The sequence below is a fragment of the Pangasianodon hypophthalmus genome, chromosome 28 (assembly GCF_027358585.1).
Source record: "Pangasianodon hypophthalmus isolate fPanHyp1 chromosome 28, fPanHyp1.pri, whole genome shotgun sequence".
Lineage (NCBI taxonomy): Eukaryota > Metazoa > Chordata > Actinopteri > Siluriformes > Pangasiidae > Pangasianodon > Pangasianodon hypophthalmus.
In genome coordinates, this window is record NC_069737.1 from 14,344,850 (window position 1) to 14,365,822 (window position 20,973).

General features: G+C 45.1%; 1 protein-coding gene across 3 annotated transcripts in view; it reads right to left on the reverse strand.

Moving 5' to 3' along the window:
• Nucleotides 1–20,644, reverse strand: part of rnf38 (ring finger protein 38) — a 29,795-nt gene extending 9,151 nt beyond the window's left edge. Inside the window, exons 1-3 of one of the 3 annotated variants that reach the window (XM_034301175.2) lie at nucleotides 20,457–20,644; nucleotides 18,547–19,220; nucleotides 5,406–5,467 (exon numbers count right to left, since the gene is read on the reverse strand). In XM_034301175.2, the coding sequence (XP_034157066.2) occupies nucleotides 5,406–5,467; nucleotides 18,547–19,090 (606 nt within the window). In that variant the 5' untranslated portion in view covers nucleotides 19,091–19,220; nucleotides 20,457–20,644. Of the gene's footprint in view, nucleotides 1–5,405; nucleotides 5,468–15,630; nucleotides 15,903–18,546; nucleotides 19,221–20,123; nucleotides 20,403–20,456 lie in introns of those variants that run through there. The other 2 variants (XM_053231005.1, XM_053231006.1) reach the window with 2 other exon arrangements.
• Nucleotides 20,645–20,973: the final 329 nt, after the last annotated feature.

Consider the following 20,973-nt stretch of genomic DNA (forward strand, 5'->3'; position numbering starts at 1 on the left):
AGTTAGCACAATACATAAAGTCATGCAGATACACGTCAAGAGCTTCAAGTAACGTTCACATTAAACAACAGAATGGGGGGGAATGTGACGGTAGTGACTTCGACCATTGCAGATAGTCTGGTTTGCATATTTACGAAGATCTCCTGGTATTTACACGCACAACAGTCTGTGGAGTTCTGCGAGTGGGAACCTCTTGCACATGAGAGAGGTCAGAGGAGAATGGCGGGACTGGTTCGAGCATGACAGGAAGGCTACAGTAACGCAAATAACCACTCTTTACACCCGTGCTGAGCAGAAAAAAGCCACAAAAATGTGATACAGCAGCTGAAAAAATGAGTACAGCATAAGAGCGTATGTTGTAAATAATGAATACAAAATGAAGTACATGTAGATTTACTCTCATTGGTCCCTGACTTTTCGGACCCCCTGTAGTTCAGGCTGGTGGTGGTGGTGTAGTGGTGTGGGGAATGTTTTCTTGACACACGTCAGGCGCCGTAATATCAATCGAGCAACGTGTGACTGTCTACGAGTGTAGCTGCTTGACCACGTGCATCCCTTTACCCATCGTATAACGACTACTTCCTGCATTCAATTCAATTCAATTTTATTTGTATAGCGCTTTTAACAATGGACATTGCCACAAAGCAGCTTTACAGAAATAAATGGATTTACAAAAAAAAAATATTGTATATATGTGAATTTATCCCTAATGAGCGAGCCAGAGGCGACGGTGGCGAGGAAAAACTCCCTGAGACAATATGAGGAAGAAACCTCGAGAGGAACCAGACTCAAAAGGAAACCCGACCTCATCTGGGTGATAATGGATAGTGCAATTGTGCAACCAGTAAATTCATCACAGTTTTTGCAAGAAGTCCTGCTGGTTAAAATCTATCCACCATCCACTGATGGAGTCCTGAGTACGAAGGTGTTCGTGGCAACCGCAGCCCCAAAAGCCACTAGAGCGACCGCACTCCCAGGCCATTACAGTACATGAAAACATCACGTAAGCACAATCCAAAGCTCACGACTGTAGCTTTAAAGACAGGCACGGTACTGCTCGCTACGCTTCACCTGACCGCCTGAGCTCCAGATGAAACACAACCTCAAAGCGTTAACATGACGCGCACACGGGATGACAGGATGACGAGAGGACAGAGGGGAAGGTGGAACAATATGAAAGCTGGAGAGACGGACAGAAAGGACGCGGCGCAGTCTCTGGGGAAAGAGGGGGAGAGAGGGGATTATTAAAGCTGCTGAGGATGATGAGCTATGAACAGAGACTCAGACACACTCGCCATCCACCCAGCCTCAGGGCGCACACACACACACACACACACACACACACACACACACACACACACACACACACACAGCTTTAGGGCATTACACAAAAGCAGCCAGGCCATACACATCCACACGTACACAATTTTACAGTATGAAGCATTTACATATTAATGGACCGTTTAAAAACACACTAACTGAATCATGTGCCGCTGCCTTCACTTTTAAACAAGACAATGACCTTTACGATATTGCGACCTCGCTCCCTACCTAGGCGCCCTCGTCCTGGAGGCAGTGTCGATATCGTTGGTGTTGAATATCGTGGTGTATCGTTCACCTGCTCATCAGCGCGACACACTCACACACCCAGAGGACATTTCTATACAACAACCTGGACCTGAATTTATTCACACACACACACACACGAATGATTACACACTCGGGCCATTTACATACAGACACACACACACCCTTGAGGCATTTGCACACAACCGGCCCCAACAAACAAACACACACACACACACACACACAGCCTTGAGGCATTTAAACACAACAAGCCCTAGATATAGCCAGACAAATTCACTGCTATGAAGCCGAGTTAGCGCGACAACCCTGAAAGTTAATTATTTTCCCCAAAGTCATTTATTCCTCTTATACCACAGCGATTTGCTGCTTGAAAACTTCCCGACACTGGAGACTCCTTCTATAAATGCTAAATAAACCTGTTGTGTAATACGTGCAAGATACAGATGTGTTGTACTTTTAGTTGCCTTGACGCAAGTCTATCGAAACTTTTTTTTTTTTGTCTGAATGCGACTCGCTGCATAATGCTGGAAAACGACATCCATCATTATGAAAAAACTTTTTTTTTTTTTTTCCCCCAGTCTGGGCGGTCTAAAAAATCAAGAAGTGTGAAGCTGCATCTAAACACCTCTCACACAATTGGCTCGCAGGTTGTAGCTGGCGTCCGATTTGAGACATCAGTAGCTATACACAGCGTAAAAGGCTAACTAATTAAAAACAAACTATCTAAAATAACGCACTAATTGGTGTGAAATTGTATTGTTTGATTTACATGCCCCTCTTCATGTTAGCTTTGTTGACAGATTAGCAAAGCAAGCTACTAGCTATATACACTCACCGGAGACACTGTCGATCTCTGCTACTTCCTTCCAAGCTTAATTTTTCCTTTGTAATGTCTATAGACATTTAACGAGAAGTTGTATATCACAGGATAAGACGAAACCACGGTTATTCTTCCATTCTTGTATAGAAGGAAGTGAAGTTGTGCGTGGGGAATTGAAAAACGCCAGACCACACGCACCACAATAACCTAGAGTTATTGTCGCTGTTGTTTTGTGGTCTGTCATTAACATTGGTTCATGCGCTTATAATTTAAAAATTGGTGACAAGAAAACAAGAATCTATTACAATTAATTAAAAAGTAAACGCATCTTTCACGTACATATAAAAAACAAAAACCTTCAGTGTGTATTGTATATACTACAGTATACTGTATATAAAATTCACACTATATTTAACTAGCCATTGTGGTGTTTTTTTTTTTTTTTTTGGTATATATCAGACATCCTTGGAGACAAACAAAAGGAAGTACGGGGTCAGAGTGCAGGGACGGGCCTCCAGTTCACTTCCTGTCAGTCCTGTGTCTTGAACTTTCTGACCTTCAGACAATTATATCCACATTACCGATCCTAGCACTGAGGTCAGGTCTCTTATCTGTACGCTCGTCCTTACATCAAGACTAAGAGCTACAGTGCAGAGGCTATTTTGTTCGCTCCTTTCTTCCCCCTTCTCTCTCATTATTTTTTGCCCTTTTCTTTCTCTCCATGCCTCGCTGCCCTCCCTCTCTCTCGTGCTCACTCGATCTCTCTCTCGCTCTCTGACAGCCAAACCCATTTTGAGGCCGCCTCTACATTCTGAAGCGAGGAGAGCCTGTTCCTGCCTGTGTGGAAGCCCAGGAATGGATACACACACACACGCGCACACACACACACACACACACACACACACACACACACACTGTAGCTTCAGCGCTCTATGTTTCAGGACCTCCCACGAGCCGATCTTCTTTTCTGTGCTGTTAGCGAGAGCAGAATGTAGAGCTTTCACTCTGACCAACACACTCTCTCTCTCTCTCGTCTCTCTCTCATGCGCACACACACACACACACACACACACTATAGTCTGGCAAAGACTACTTTTTTTAGCCTCAGTGTAATAGGGAAGGACAAAGCCACCAGTTTAGCTTCTTTTTTTTCCTTCCATGAGAACAGCAGACGCATCAGCTGACTGAAGCGGAACCTGCAAGCCGAGCGTAAACACACACCCAAACACGCTCTTTTTTTCCACATTGTGTGCCCTTTTTTTTTCTTTTTAATTGCGAGACGCCACTTCCTCCTCGCTCTCGCCCTCTTGCTCATCCTGCTGCGTCCCCACAGCTGGAGCTGAGATCATTAGCACATCTCGACTCCACTCCACTCCACGCTCCAGCCGTTTCTGCCACTAGACCTTTTTTTTTTCCCCTCCTTCTCCCTATCTTTGGGGCCTGGCACAATTTTCACTAATATATAATAAACAGATTGAAATATCTCATTACTGTAGCGCAGGCTGCGTTAAAATTATTTGTCTGTGATTAGTCGTCATGGGCAGAGCTCATTTATTATAACGTTAATAAATATTTAAAGCTCTTTATCTATATCCTCTGTTTTCAAAGTGGGGTCCTGGGACCTCCCGGGTGTCTCATTAGCGATTAGTTCTGTGTTTTTTGGCTTAATTACCGTTGTCAGGAATTCTGCAAAACTGAAGTCGGGACTGTAAATAAACGTAAGGAGTTAGCTATAACTAACCTCATTATAAAATTTAAGCTACATGTGCATGTGCTTGTGGTGAACAGCAGCAGAGACACTTGCTGAATTACTGTAGAGTGAAATCGCCCTGAGAAACATCACTGTATCATTTTCTTAAATTTAAACCCTGTTCACGTTTTTTGCGAAGACGTTCACGACCTTCTTTGTGCGGCAGCATGGAAATATCAGAGAAAGACGTTTTGTTGTTCGGCTCCGAAGTCAGACAGCAGGTTATCAAGGTCCGTATGGGATACAAAACAGAGCAAAAGAAACCATATTACGACACACAACACATTTTTTTTAATCTTACAGCTGCGGTCACAGTGTTTTCAGACAGACGTTAAAATCGTCCGACTTGATAGCTATCGCGATAGATGTAATCTATCGGCGATTCCTGGCACTATCATCAAACCTCCCAAGACTATAAAGAGATTTAGTGATATTTTTTTTTTGCATTTAAAAGGACCCCTGAGTGTAAAAAGTCTAAGAGAATCCTGATCTATGTATCTAGAAGGAAAGCCAGACAGCCAGGTCGACAACCAGCTAGAAATCGGGACTCAGAATTACGTCATTTTCAACCTTTGAGCTACGAAGTGAAAAGGAAAAAGAAGAAAAAGAAAAAAAAAACATGTTCTTCTTTTGTCGGCAGCGAGCTAGCCAGCGAAGTGTGGTGAGTCACGTATAGCTTATTTACCTCCTCAAAACTGCAAACTGTATAGTTAGTGTTAAAGATTTATCAAACAAATACGTCTGCATGCTGACTGATCTAAAGCGAATACCTGTGTATACGAAATACGCAACTCATTTAAAAGTGCTACTCGGTTTGATTTGACATCAGCTCGGGGCTGAGAAGTTTCCGAGTTGAGGGAATGTTTTCTTTGGGTTATGACATTTAGTCGAATGCAGCAATAGCGCCAGAGGAATAGAAATGGAAAATAAATAAATAAATAAATAAATAAGTGGTGTGTGTACGGATCTTTTTTAATAAAATTGACTGCTCATTCAATACATCGAATAAAAGAAAGTGAACTACATCGCAGTACAATAACCACGTGAGGTAAATAAGGATGGAACAACATTTCTTTTCAGACGCCACGGTGAGCAGCTGAAACGAGCCGAACGAGCGCTAACTGCTTTACGAGGACCGCGGCTAGCTAGCGGTGGCATCACCATGAAGCTCAAAGGAACCTGAGAGAAAATGTTGCTACAAACAAAAACCCCAAACTGAAACTTTTTTTTTTTTTTTTTTTTTTTTACCTTATCTGTGGCATCTGCGCAGGACGGCTCGGAATGATAGTGATACACTCCTCCCATCGCTCCTGCAGAGAAACAGACACGTACGCGTTAATAAACATATACAACACACACACACACACACACACACACACTGGGTAAAACAACAGCTCAGATTATACTTCAAGACATTTTTCAGGTTGCACAATGTTTCGGTTTGCTAACAGTGCCAGAAAAACAGCTAAAAACCACCTCAAATCACTTTAACGTTATTTTATGCTTTCAGAAATTGATTATTAGCCACAGCAGATTAGACTCGAACATCCTGGTTACTGTGATTAACAATAATATTCTTGTTGGCGCAATTCATTACAATATTAACGTGTGCGTGTGTGTGTGTGTGTGTGTGTGTGTGTGTGTGTGTGTGTGTGTGTGTGTGCACTTTATGTATTCTTGTGCTTGGATTTCATCAGATGAAGGGGAGGGAGTTACCCTTGGATGCCTTGAAACCTCTGCTCCAAGGACAGCAGTGTGTGTGTGTGTGTGTGTGTGTGTGTGTGTGTGTGTGTGTAGAATTCTGTGTCTGTGGCAGTAGAATTCTTTTTGTCGCTTGATGCTGCCTATGATCTGTCTCTCTCCTCTCTGATGCTTGAAGACAGAATTAAGATGAGTGTGTGTGTGTGTGTGTGTGTGTGTCTGGCTGTAACTAATTAAATCATCTTCTGTGCTTCTCAGCGAGAGTTTGATCTGTTGCGTTTCATCTCGGCACGGACTGATCTGAACCCAGCCATAAGCCACATCTTGGCATCGCAAACTCGACATCGGGCCTGTGTGTGTGTGTGTGTGTGTGTGTGTGTGTCTGTGTGTGAGAGAGAGAGAGTGAGTGAGTGAGTGAGTGAGAGAGAGAGAGAGAGTGAGAGAGAGAGAGAGAGAGAGAAAGAGACAGTGTACTGCCCCACGCAGCCTCTCTCTTGCTCTGTTCCCTCTCTAACTTCTTTACACACACACACACACACACACACACACACACACACACACACACACACACACACACACACACACAAAATGCTAATTAACCTGAAAGAGAACCAGAAAGGGAAGAGGAGACAGACAAACATATAGACAGAGAGAGAGAGAGAGAGAGAGAGAGAGAGAGAGAGAGAGAGAGAGAGAGTGAGACACACACACACACACACACACACACACAGAGGATCTTAAACAGGTGTTTAAGAATGAACGTAACTAACACACAAATGCAAATACACAACCACAGATGATCACATGTGTTCACACATGACTCAAACATGGAAAATTTATTCCGACATACGCAGATAACCACAAAACGGCTCTAACAGATGGTGTGAAATGTCGTGGTTCAGCTTTTAAAAAATAAATAAATAAATAAATAAATAAATAAACAAACAAATTAACATGATTGGTACCAAATTCCTTCAATCAGTCAGAACATGTCAGGCGTGTGGAGCTCGATTCTTTTACTTAGTACTGGAGCTACAAAGCTAACGGAAGTCTATCGCAGTTGAGATACCAGTAGTAATAAGAGTAGTAATACTAGTAACAGAAGTAGAAGTAGTACTAATAGTAAGGGTAGTGATATTAGATTGTAATGCAGTAGTAGACTAGCAATACTAGTAAGAGCTGCAATAACATTAGCAGTAGCTGTAGCACGACCAACAATACTAGTAAGAATAGTAATAGTAGTAGTAACAGTAGTAATACTAGTAGTTGTAGTAACAAGAATAGTAATAAGATTAGTAGCACTGACACTAGAAGTATTAGTAAGTGTAGCAATACAGGTTATGACTAGCAGTAAGACTAGTAACGGTAAGAATAGTAGTAGTAAAATTAGCAATACTAGTAGTAATAGCAACAGTAGTAGTACTAGTTTTATTAGTAGTCATTGTAGTACCAAGAAGAGTAATAAGTTTAATAGTAGGAGTAATAAGACTACTAGAGTACTACAACTTCTAATAGTTGTTGTAATAGTAGCAAGAGTACTAATAAGAGAAGCAGTAAGATTAGTAACACCGGTAGTAATACTAGTACTAGTAGTAGCAGTAATAGTAGTAGCAACAGTAGTAAGAGTAGTGATAAGAGTACTATTGAGTTGTCATACTAGTAGTAGTAGTATAGTAATATGATTAATAGTAACATTAGTAATAATACCAGCACTACTACTAGTAGTAGTTCGAGCAGTAGTACTAGTTGTAGTAGTAGTAAAAGTACTAGTAATAGCAGCAAGAGTAGTCGTAGTCATCACAAGCCCTGTTCTCGAAATGATTTCAGGCCAGGAGGTTCTGAGAAGCCGCACATTTCTACAGTTACTGGTGACTTCGTCATGAAGAGGGAGGGAGCATCATCAGCCCCACTGAATGCTGGGAAATCCCTGCTACTTTACCACTGTTTCTGATTCACACCAGTGAGATTGTGAGATTGATATGACGCCAGGGTCTGGAGGTGTGAACTGGCGTGAGTAAACATGCCAAGAAGCCACTGAAACTGCAGTGTAGTATCATAGAAATCCCCCCTCCCTTTATTCAGAGATGGTTTGTTCCAGTTTGATCAGAAGGTGTTGATTAATTTGAGGGTAGTGCTGGCTGCAACGCACAATAATCCACAACTAATAATACATCAAGTAAAACCGTGTTATTCTTTAACAGAAACACGTTAAACACATTTGAAACGCCTGTACTCGGATGACTGAAACGACGGCGGACATCTTGGTGCAGTGAAGGGTTAAACAAGAGCCATTTCGACTATATTTCTCTACAGACGACATCGGAGATGGACAGAGGGGAAGAGAAGGGACAGACAGGACGCTACTGAAGACAGCAGAGATATGGATGGAGAAATGAGAGGAAGGGGGTGTCCTGGACAGCCATGGGGGATGGGAGAGGGAGAAACAGAGAGAGAGAGAGAGAGAGAGAGAGAGGCAGACATTAAGGGGTTGAGGCGTCCCCTCATGGCCGGTATTGATTTTGCTCGGAGCTCGAGAGTGCATCGGCTATTTCGATCCATTTCCTCCATCGTTCTACCCTTGCCCCCTTTTAGTCCCTCGCTCCTGCAACCTCTCCCTTTCTCCCCCCCTCTCTCTCTCTCTCTCTCTCCCTACACAGTCTCCCTCTCTCCTAATGCCAGTCATTAATAATACTCTCACACACACACACCCGGTTCACCTGTCAAATTGTCATCACTCTCTCTCTCTTTCTCTCTGTCTGTCTCTCTCTCTCTCTCTCTCTCACTCACTCACACACACACACACACACACACACACACACACACACACACACACACACACGCCACAGACGAGTCTTAAAAATCAACGTGGATGTGGGAATGACTGAATGAATAAATACGCACCACTATCGCAGAAGCACTACATCGTGTTTGTGTTCCGTCTGAATGTTTAATCGGACATTCTCCTTGTATTTTCAGTAGTTTATCGAAGCAATATCAGTAGTTTGTGCAGTTGTCCTTTAATAAGGAAGCAACCTGGTTTTAAATCTCGCAGCATATTCCAAAACATGTGCGAGAGATCTGCACCACACATACGTGCGCGCGCACACACACACACACACACACACACACATACAGGAAGGCTGTATGTGTTTGCCAGAGTGCTTTGCATAACTGTAACCCAACTGAATAGAAAAAAGCGACAAACACAGTGCAGGAAAAGAGGAAGTAAATGGAGGGGGAGAGAGTGAGGGAGAGAGAGCTGGAGAGCTTTAACCTCTGAAACCCAACAGCAACAAAAAGCCAGAGGAAAAGAGGACGGAGTTGGAAAAGCTGAAACCAGACCGGGGAGGGGGGGAGCGAGAGAGAGAGAGAGAGAGAGAGAGAGAGAGACTCAGTGAGCAAGAGGGTTCAGGAGAGAGAGTTTAGGCTAATGTTTCCTCTCTGTGTTCAGCTTCCTCTCTCAGAGAGACAGAGATGGAGAGAAAGCCAGAGAAAGGGAAAGACAGAGACAGAGAGGAAAAAGAGGAGCAAATGAAAGACAGCCAGAAAGAGACAGAGTGAAGGATAGAGGAAAACAGACAGAGAAACTGAGTAAGACAGAGCTACAGAGAGAAAGAAAGAGGCAGAGAGCGAAAGAGAGACACATAAAGAAAGATATACATAGAGAAAGAGAGATAAAGTCAGACAGAATGTGAAAGAGACAAAGAAAGAGAAAAGTAGACAGAGAGACACAGAGTGTCTCTCAGAGTGTCACAGTGAGACTCTGTGTGTGTGTGAGAGAGAGAGAAAGACTGGACAGGAAGAGAGAAAGAGAGTAAGACACAGAAAAAGAGAGAAAGAGAGAGAAGGACAGCAAAACAGAAAAACAGACACAGAGACAGAAAAAGAGGGAAAGACAGAGAGAGACATTACCAATGATCACACCCACTCTCCCTTTCCCTTCTCTCCTTTTTTTCTCTCCCTCTCTCTCTCTCAGCCCTTTTCACTCGCTCCAGTACGGGCCTCATGAAACGTGATTTGGTTTCACCCACTCCAAGTTTCTCTCGTTTCGGCTCTCTTTTGCATGCGTGGACACACACACATACGTTTGGTAAACGGGTAACATGACAACACACAGCACAGTTCCTGGTACCAACAGTAAGCTGGCTTTTGCTTTGCTCTTTAAGAAAGCGCAAAAGTTTGGGCAGGACAGGGGCTCGGGCAGGACAGGGGCTCGGGCAGGACAGGGGCTCGGGCAGGACAGGGGCTCGGGCAGGACAGGACAGGGCAGGGGCTCGGGCAGGACAGGACAGGACAGGGGCTCGGGCAGGACAGGGCAGGGCAGGGGCTCGGGCAGGACAGGACAGGGCAGGGGCTCGGGCAGGACAGGACAGGACAGGGGCTCGGGCAGGACAGGGGCTCGGGCAGGACAGGGGCTCGGGCAGGACAGGACAGGACAGGACAGGGGCTCGGGCAGGACAGGGCAGGGCAGGGGCTCGGGCAGGACAGGACAGGACAGGACAGGGGCTCGGGCAGGACAGGGCAGGGCAGGGGCTCGGGCAGGACAGGACAGGGCAGGGGCTCGGGCAGGACAGGACAGGGCAGGGGCTCGGGCAGGACAGGACAGGGCAGGGGCTCGGGCAGGACAGGGCAGGGGCTCGGGCAGGACAGGGGCTCGGGCAGGACAGGACAGGACAGGGGCTCGGGCAGGACAGGACAGGGCAGGGCAGGGGCTCGGGCAGGACAGGACAGGGCAGGGGCTCGGGCAGGACAGGACAGGACAGGGGCTCGGGCAGGACAGGACAGGACAGGGGCTCGGGCAGGACAGGGGCTCGGGCAGGACAGGGGCTCGGGCAGGACAGGGGCTCGGGCAGGACAGGACAGGACAGGGGCTCGGGCAGGACAGGACAGGGCAGGGCAGGGCTCGGGCAGGGGCTCGGGCAGGACAGGGCAGGGGCTCGGGCAGGACAGGACAGGGGCTCGGGCAGGACAGGACAGGGCAGGACAGGGGCTCGGGCAGGACAGGGCAGGACAGGACAGGGGCTCGGGCAGGACAGGACAGGGGCTCGGGCAGGACGGGACAGGGCAGGGCAGGGGCTCGGGCAGGACAGGGCAGGGGCTCGGGCAGGACAGGACAGGGCAGGGCAGGGGCTCGGGCAGGACAGGACAGGGCAGGGCAGGGGCTCGGGCAGGACAGGACAGGACAGGGGCTCGGGCAGGACAGGGGCTCGGGCAGGACAGGACAGGGGCTCGGACAGGGCAGGGGCTCGGACAGGGCAGGGGCTCGGACAGGGCAGGGGCTCGGGCAGGACAGGGGCTGCGAAAAGCACACAGGGTGGATTTAAGGCTTGAATTTGGCTCGTCACCAAAACTGACATGTATCTGACATCATTCTGTAATGTCGAAAATGAACGTTACCGTAAATGCTCAGCATTCCTAAAAGGCAGCAACTGAAATAAACTGATCGTCTGGAGATTTACGAATCCTAAAAGAGCAAAAAATTTGTTTGTGTTCTGGGTGGGAGGGGCATCCTCTCGCCCCCCTGTCAGTCACAGCGACACCAGCCAATCACAGGTGTCTGTGAGCTCATGGATGCAGAAGAGAGCAGACAGCGCTTTCCTCCGAGTGTCTTACGCCACCTAATAATCTTATAATCACAGCTGTAACTCGGAAAACATTTTGTTGTGTCACCAAAATGCCAAAACGCTGAGCTTTTTTGAGCTTAATATAAGAATCCATGAAAGAGTTAAGTACATCATTCGCAATTAGACTTGCATTCTAAGTGAGTTTTTGGTAAAAAAGGACATCGTGTCGATATTCTTGCCCGTGGCAGTCGCGCATACAGAGTGCGAGTTGAAAAAAAAAAAAAAAAAAAAACACACAAGTACTCCTTTAAGATGGCTCCGAGGAATCCTGAATGAGAATGTTTTTTTTTTGTTTGTTTGTTTTTTTTTAGCAAAATGAAACTAACATGATTTGAATATCAAGCTCAGAGTCATGATTTCTTTTTGCACTAAAGGATTTAAGCAGGTTCACTTGGTGGGTCAGAAATGGGGGAAAAGTTTTTTCAGGGAATCGGCCGGTCCGTAGCTCGCTGGTCCGTTTCCCCGTCCAGCTCCGAAGTGGCCGGAACTGCTCGAGAGGTTGCCTGGAGACGCACAAAAGCAGGAGAAAACAAATAGCCCCCTTTGTTATGAAAATGGAGGAGTGTGGGAGCGCGCGTGTGTGTGTGTGTGTGAGAAAGTGAAAACGAGAAAGTGTTGATTTGAGCTAAATAAAATACAAAGTGTTCATTCGAGCAACGTTTATGGTTTTAAATATCAACGGCAATGCAGACAATCGGGTTTATATATATATATAAAAAAAAACAAAAAAAAAACATGAGCTGATCCAGGATCAGTTTAAGAACAGTACGTCAATCAAATCGTGATCATTTGATGAGCAGCCTGAGGAAATATTATTTTTAGTTTGCGCATCGTTGCTGTGTAGCACCATGGAAACTTTAATTAGCACCTGCCAAAGCTACGGAATGAAGTGTTGATATAAAAATGCGCCGTATTTACTCAAATACACTCAAAGCGTGTACGTGTTTCACTCTTCTGCCTGCTTCCACTCCTCCTTTCGCGTTCACGCATCTAAAATACGAACAAAATGAAGAACTGCACTAAGCAGAGAAGTGAAAAGAAGAGTCAGGAATATGTATCGATTAAGTTTAAAAACATCACCAGTATCGCGTTCTAATATGTTAACGTTTCCATGGCAACAACTTACACAGACACTTGCTGCATGTAATGTGAATCTTTAACACTGATGGAAGGAGTCTCCAGTGTCAGTGTGTTTTCTGAGCCAGGCTTCAGGAGAGACGTGTTTGCGCTTTTTGTGGTGTGTCAGTAGCATGACAAGCTCTGCTTATTTTACTGTTTCATCTTCTAGAGAGAGAATAAATAGAGGACGGTGAGTAAACGACTGTTTATAGCTGCTATAATGCATGTTTCTTGTTTTGTGGAGATTCTTCAACATGACATTGGTGTGGTTACTCAGTTACTCCACTTCATCAGAGAGAGAGAGAGAGAGAGAGAGAGAGAGAGAGAGAGAGAGAGGGAGAGAGAGAGAAGGACAGAGAGAGACAGAAAGAAAGAGAGACAGAGAAAGAGACAGAGAGAGATGGACAAACAAAGAGAAGAATGACAGATAAAAACAGAAAGTAAGAGAGAGACAGAAAAAGTGGGGAGAGAGAGAGAGAGAGAGAGAGAGAGACAGAAAAATTGACACAGAGAGGCAGACAGACAGATAAAGAGAGAAAGACGAAGAGAGAGACAGAGAGAACCAGAGAAAAAAAAAAAAAGAGATAGGCAGATGAAAAGAAGATACAGATAAAGGGAGAAAGACAGGAAGAGACAGAGAAAGAGGCAGAGAGAGAGAGAGAGAGAGAGAGAGAAGCTTGTCGTTTCATCAGTGTTCTACATGACATTGGTCATAAGTCCGCTTCATCACTGATTATTTGCCTATAATAGCATGCCCCCATGTTTTCCCATTCATTATACACACACACACACACACACACACACACAGACACACACACACACACATATATACAGCCTTACAGTCTGCAAATAAATACACAGCAGAGACAGACATGCCGTGACCCGGAGATCTGATACGAGTCTAAGCCCTGAAGATCCACACGTGCCACAGTGACGAGTCACTTCCTACTGCAGTGCCGCTCATATGAACCGTAAAGATTTGATTCAGATCAGATATACGATGCTGTCATGTACGCAGTGTTTACTTCAAACCCTGGTGTGTTCTCACACTCAGAGAACTCAGCTATCACGCTCGGGACCGAGAGCACTTCAGCACTTATGAGTGAACTGGAGAGAAAGTGAATCGACTCTGAATGAACTCAACTGCAGGAAGTGATTCACACACGATTCACTGAGACGAACGACGACTCGGGAGCTGATGCGGAAAATATGCTAAACTCTTTTAGTTATACAAGTATCTAATTTACCATATCATTGGCTTTGTGTTCTTCATGCTCGGGGGATTTTTGTGATTTCTTTAAAAAAAAAAAAAAATAAATAAATTACAACAGAAATTGAATCAAATATTCTATCAAACTCCTGTCAGTTGATTCACGTCAGTATGTAAGACCTGGATCATCTCCTGCACTTCGCTTTAGTGACTGAGCGAATCATGAAAGTAAAATAAACCCTGAAACTCTCACACAGCTGCACTTCTTTAAGGACTCTTGAGAAAATGTGGACGTGGAGCAGGAGGTCTGCGTCTCTGGAAGGTGCAGCACGGATAAGCCGCTCTAATTGGGCCTGGATCACGCTCCTTAATTAAACTAATACGCCAGACTGGGGCTCTTTATGTGGACAGAGAGTTCTCCGTTCTCTTTCGGTCAATGAGAGCGAGTCTTTTCGCTTCCACCTGCACGGGAAAAAAAACACAGAGGAGGGAAAATAAATGAGAGCGCGGACAGAGTATCGAGTCTGAACCTGGCAGCGTCTTCAGAAGGACGCAGGAGGACAACGAAATGTTCAACGTTCAAGAGCGGACGGGCAGGAGTGCTCACAGGTGCCAGGTGTCTGAGAACAGACGAGCGCGCGCGCACACACACGCACACACACACTGCTACTCTCTGTAGACAGATAAAGAGAGAGAGAGAGAGAGCAAGAGACAGAGGGAGAGAGAGAGAGACCGAGAAAGAGAGTGACAGAGAGAGAGAGAGAAAGAGAGAGAGACAGTGCAAAAGAGAGAGACAGAGCGAGAGAGAGAGAGAGAGAGAGAGAGTGACAGAGCGAAAGAGAGAGAACTAAACGATCCTATAGGGAACTGATTAACCACTTCGCTCTCATCTGAAAAAGATGAGTGAACACCAGAATAGCTTTCTAGAGGCCCGCTACTGCATGTGTGTGTGTGTGTGTGTGTGTGTGTGTATGTGTGTGTGTGTGTGTGTGCATTCTGAACGACCACATCTCCAAACGTCTCACGCAGATAATGAAACAGAATGAAGAAAAGGCTCAGCAAGCAACACTCAGGAGGAGCACACAAGCACAACGATGGCAGGAAGGACAGAACGGTCAGAGAAGAGAGAGAGAGAGAGAGAGAGAGAGAGAGAGAGAGAGTGTACACGTGAGCTGCATTTGTTCTGTATTGCGAGCAGATGGTGTTGAACTCGGGGGATTTCGCTGTGCTGAGCTCCCCTCGTTATCAAAGCCGCCTCTTTGATCCCGGTCGATATCTCTCCTTTGCTCGCTCTCTCTCTCTCACTCACACACACACACACACACACACACACACACACACACACAGTATATCCCTCGGTCAATATCACACACACACACACACACACACACACACACACACACACACACACACACACACACACTCTCTCTCTCACACACACACACACACACAGACACAGACACACACATTACAGGTGAGGCTCATCTGTGTGCACACAGACTGCAGATAAAACGGCAGAAATGCTTTAAAAAAAAGGAAACAAAGGCTGATGACAGGGCACACACACACTCACTCACACACTCACTCACACACTCACTCACACACTCACTCACACACACACTCACACACACACTCACACACACACTCACACACACACTCACACACACACTCACACACACACTCACACACACACTCACACACACACTCACACACACTCTCACACACACTCTCACACACACTCTCACACACACTCTCACACACACTCTCACACACACTCTCACACACACTCTCACACACACTCTCACACACACACACTCACAGCTGGTGGACACAGTAGAAGCAGCAGCAGCAGGCAGGCAGGTATTTCCAGTCTGGGGTTAATTCACCGTGTGCGCGCGTGTGTGTGTGTGTGTGTGTGTAGGGTGCGCGTGTGTGTGTGCGCGTGTGTGTGTGGGGTGCTGTTCTTTCCAAGTTCCTATGTAAACTCTGGTGTGCTTACCCATTGATTGCTTCATGTGACCACACACACACACACCCCTACATCTGATCTCTAAAGTGGGAAAAGTTGTGTCCGAGTTGGGTGTGTGTGTGCGTGCGTGCGTGCGTGTGTGTGCGTGCGTGTGTGTGTAACAGTTGTGACTCACTATGCCTGGTGAAAGCTGCGTTGCAGCTGGGAAATGTTTCCAGTTTTTTCACATCGGGTGAGAATAACCTTTTAACTCCTACTACCCGACATTCAAAACCACACACACACACACACACACACACACACACACACACACACACACACACACACACACACACACACACAGAGACAAGTAACTAGAAATAACCACAATCACAGAGGGTGGGAACCGGCCACCTCAGATTTTATATATACACTTTGATTTTAAACATTTTAAAATTTTGATACTGATCTTTTGCAGATACGTGAAAACTCCAATAATTAAAAAAATCTGCTCTGTAACTTTCTCACCTCACGGGTTTAAACGGCGCCGTGCGATATGACAGCATAATGTCGATATTGTGATGTACGATGTCACGATATATTTCTCAGAAATATCGTAGGATTCATGACTCTGGAAGCGAGAACTGAAAGTGCTTCTTAACGTTATCTTTTTTTTTCGAAAGCATAATTTAGCCATTTTTTTTTTTTAAAAAAATGACCTCAGTTTGTTAGCAAACCTATATATCATGTTTAATAAAAAAAGTCGTACAAATTTACGTATATCGAGAGAGAAAATGTGATGCAGGTTCAGAACAAGACAGCTCCCAGCGTCGATTTCCTCAGCCTGTATTAACGCACTTAACTAGCTGGTCATACGTTATTACGTTAAGTTAGCTACTAATTTTTGTTTTTTTTTTGGTTTCCAGGCAACCAGAACACATGTAGATTGGGCAGCTCTTATTCATAGGCATATAGCAATATATATATAAACTTATATATTTATTACACAGCGGATATAAAAATCTACACACCCCAGTTAACGTAACAAAAAATAACACTTACGCAGTTTCTCAGCCTTATCGTAAATGTGGCTCAATCGAGAAACATGAAGTGTGAAGTTTTGAACTCAAGCTACGAGGAGCTAATTCGTACGCGAAGATTATAAACGACTATTACTATTTTCTAAGCTTAGAAGTGTAACACAGGTTTAATAATGTTAGCGTGATACATTTTCACAAGTGTCAAAACCAAAAGCGTGAAACAATGCAGTTTTAAAGGAAACGTAGATTAAACGTGCAGTGAATCGACTTCTGCCAAAGTTCAGAGGCCCAGATTCTGTCCAATCGCGTCCACGTCCAACTGCAAAAACCAAAAAGATTTTCTTCCAAAACCACGCCACTCAAAGACACCAAGAATAGAACAGGAGATTCAGTGATGGAGGATAATCGAATCCAGCCAGCAGGCCAATTATTAACTTAGAGCCAAAGTCACAGCGCAATTGTCTCTGACTTTCCCTGCGAGGGGGGAAAATCCGCCCGGCTATATTTGTCCAGCGGGAAATAAAATTAAGCGTCTGAAGTGGGATCGGTTACTGCGGCGTCGTGGGCTTCTGACCTGGTGCGCAAAAAAAAAAAAAGGTCCACTCGGTTCTGGAGTCATTTCACTCGGATATGGAGGTTGAGCTGAATTTACACTGAATGAGTAAAAGATAATAATCCTCGACTCTGATTGGTGGGAAGACGTTGCTGAACTTTCCATGACAGCAAAATGATGCATTTTACGGAGATGATATCGAGATGACACCAAGCAACTCCGGTGTTACTCAGCAACAGCTAACTGAACTGCTATTTTTTTTTTTTTTTTAAACCAATCATTTCATTTCTTGCTTCTTGAAAAAGTGCACTCCTTCTTTGAAATGCATTCATGTTTTCACACATGATATAAAGCGTGACCGTGGAGATGTGGCTGTTAAACAACAGAGCTCCAGGCAGCGGAAAAAATGGTATGGGCTTGAGAAAGAAAATAAATAAATAAATCAATAAAGGTTGTTTCGTCATGACGCTGCATTTCAGGCAGATGCTGTGTGGTCTGCTGTGTGGTCTGCTGTGCTGCGCGTCAAACCGTATTCGCAATCCATGACTACTAGGGACGTCTCGGGCCTAACGTGAGCTCGACCCGATTCTCGACCCGATACCGATACTCAGGATGAGATCAGAACATCCCTAGACGCAACGTCCACTTATCTGAGGAGGTTCATCTCACGCAGGAGAGAGAAAACATGACCGTATTCTCTTAACGGCCGTCACCTGGCAGAACGCGGTCCTGATCCGGACCCAGCAAATTATTACTGGGGTCCGAACTGAATAACGTAAAAGAGCCAGAAAACAAAATGGCCGTTGTTCAGTGACTTCTGTAGCAGATCCTCTGCAGCACCCAAACATTTCTGTACGTTATTTCGCTGAAGGCAGCTCATCGGACCAGCGACTACCTCAGAAAGAAGTGAGTTTTCACTGATTTATAACGCGAGATTTAACAGGCTCTAACCTAGATGAAATGAAATGTAACTACAAATGGATAAAAAGTTGTGTTTTCGCAAAAAATCGTTGTGGTATAAAAGGAATAAAGCGCATCGTGATGTGCCGTTACTGAAAAATAATCCACTTCTCGTACGGCATCATCACACCACCCTGTCGTTGATTCATTTCCTACAACAGCACACCCTGTGATGTTAACGTGATGACAGTTAATAAATAAATGAATAAATAAATAAATAAATGCGAGCTCTACCTGCTCCTCCTGGGCTCCTGTGCGCTCCGGGACCTGGATGCCGGTGTCCGCTCGGGGAAAGCATGCCGGCGGGCGGCCGCAGGTTCTCCGGGTGTCCGTGAGCGCCGAGCACTGCGCATGCGCCGCTGAGCTGCTGATGCTGATGCTGCTGCTGCTGTTGCTGATGATGATGAAGATGATGATGGTGGAGGTTTGCGCCTGAACTCCCTGCGCCGCCGTTTGCGCCGGCGCTCTGATAGAATCCGGAGCGCGAGCGGGACCGAGTCCTGGGCGGCTCGGTGGCCATGAGCTGAGGCGAGAGCGCCGGGGGAGAAGGGTGAGAAGGGTGTGAAGGGTGAGAAGGGAGAGAAGGGAGAGAAGTGGCTGCTGAGGAGGCGGAAACGCCGAGCACGCTGGGTAGTCTGTCTGCCACTAGGGCCGCCTCCGGGGCGCCGTACTCGCCTTCTGGAGCGCGCTTGGGCACACGCTCGGCGCCGGCAGGGGCGCGGGGACGCACACGGGGCTCGGGAGTTGCTGGCGGCGCACCAGTAGCCGCGATGGGCATTTCCTTTACACGGGGGTGGTGAGGCAATCTCTCTCTCCTCTCTCTCTCTCTTTTCTCCTCTCTGTCTGTCTGTCTGTCCTTTTTCTCCCTTCTTTCTTACTTCCTCCTCCACCAAAGCAGTAAATGAAATCTGTCAAGAACAAAAACACGAGTCAGGTGAAACTTTTAACACACAGCATGACACATTTGTTAGTTAAAATAAAGAAGGAAAGTAAGTGAAGTGGAATGAATGGTGGGCGGTGGGACTGGCTCCGGCTCCGGCTCTCACTTCATCTGGCCCCCTTTTGTTTTGGTGCGTTTTTAAACGCGAACCCGGTGCTAACTAACCAACCAACCTACTTATAACATTCTGTACTAGTGTACATCCCAGTATGGAGTGTTTCAGATATCAGAAAAGATGTATAATTATAGAAAAACAGCCCTTATGTGTGTGTGTGTGTGTGTGTGTGTGTGTTAGTTTATCCCACACAACTAACGTCGCGTTACAACTAGCTAGCCCGTTAGCACCTACGCTCTCAGACAGACACACAATAAACAGTTTTATTCTATGTTATGTTTAATTCAATCTCATTACATACCTACATACATATATATAAATCTATATTTCATTATCTATTCAATTATAACTACGACGTAAGTAAGTTTAAGCACTTCCGTGAAACATTTTTTTTCTAGCTAGCTAGCAGGCTAAGGCTAGTTTGCGTTAGCTAGCATAAACACAGCGCGAGCGCACCAACGTCACCAAAACCAAAGAAAGCTATCAACAAAACACAAATAATATATTATTAGTGTTGTTTTTTTGGGCTAAAATTACACTTTAACTAGTTAGAAATAATAATACACACATATATAAATATATATATGTGTTCATTTAGCTGTGTTGCAAACCGACTTCAACCTTAAACTCAACGGCTATGAGCTCGCGAGCTAGTCCATTTATACCGTAAAAAACCCCACAAGTAGCAAAGAAATGTCTTTCTCAGTGCTTAAACAGTCCTTAAACATGTAGAAATGCCATTTTTAAAAAATGTACCCAAATAGAAATGCAGAAATTTGTGCTTATGTAATCAGAAGGGTGATCTAAAATAAAAAGCGTTGCCCGGTGAGAGGTATTTAAAGGGAGGGGGTTTTAGCTTTAACCTCTCTCTCTCTCTCTCTCTCTCTCTAAAATATCCCGAAATAAAAATAATAATAATGAACTGGACACCTAAAGAAAGACATTAACACTGTATAAAACAGCAGGGTTTCATCCGTCTCTCACTACAGAAGCTAAAAACAGGACAAAACACCCCTTTGAGAAACACAGAACATTACATTCCTATAATAATAATAATGATAATAATAGTAATAATAATAAACACCTTACCGATTTTACACAACAGAAACGGAATAAATCCCAATCTTCAGCGTCGGGGTCATGTGTAATGTGTGTGTGTGTATATGTATATATGTATAATTTTTTTTTCTTTTTTCTAAAAGCTCCGTTCCTGTGTTCGTCCAGACCGACGGCGCTGATTAAAATGTGACAGAGACCATCAACGGGGATTTTCACGTTTCCAACCGAGAGAAGACCAAACTAAATGCACACAGAGACAATCGCACGCGGATGTTGTTGTCGTCGTCGCCGCCTCCTCCGAATACACCCGAATGCACCCGAATGTAGCCGAAAGAAGCCGGAAAAAGCCGAACGCGCTCGAGTAGACTTAACAAGTGGGAAGTCGGGTAAATAAAATGGACGCCATTCAAACGCTTCTCAGGCCTTATTCGGATTGGATTAGTTTAGTCTGTAATACATTTTTTTTTACATGTTTCCTCAGTGATAAAACTCTCACAGCAATAAAATGACCACAGGAGGAGTGAGTTTGTAGCGGATTGTATTTTCT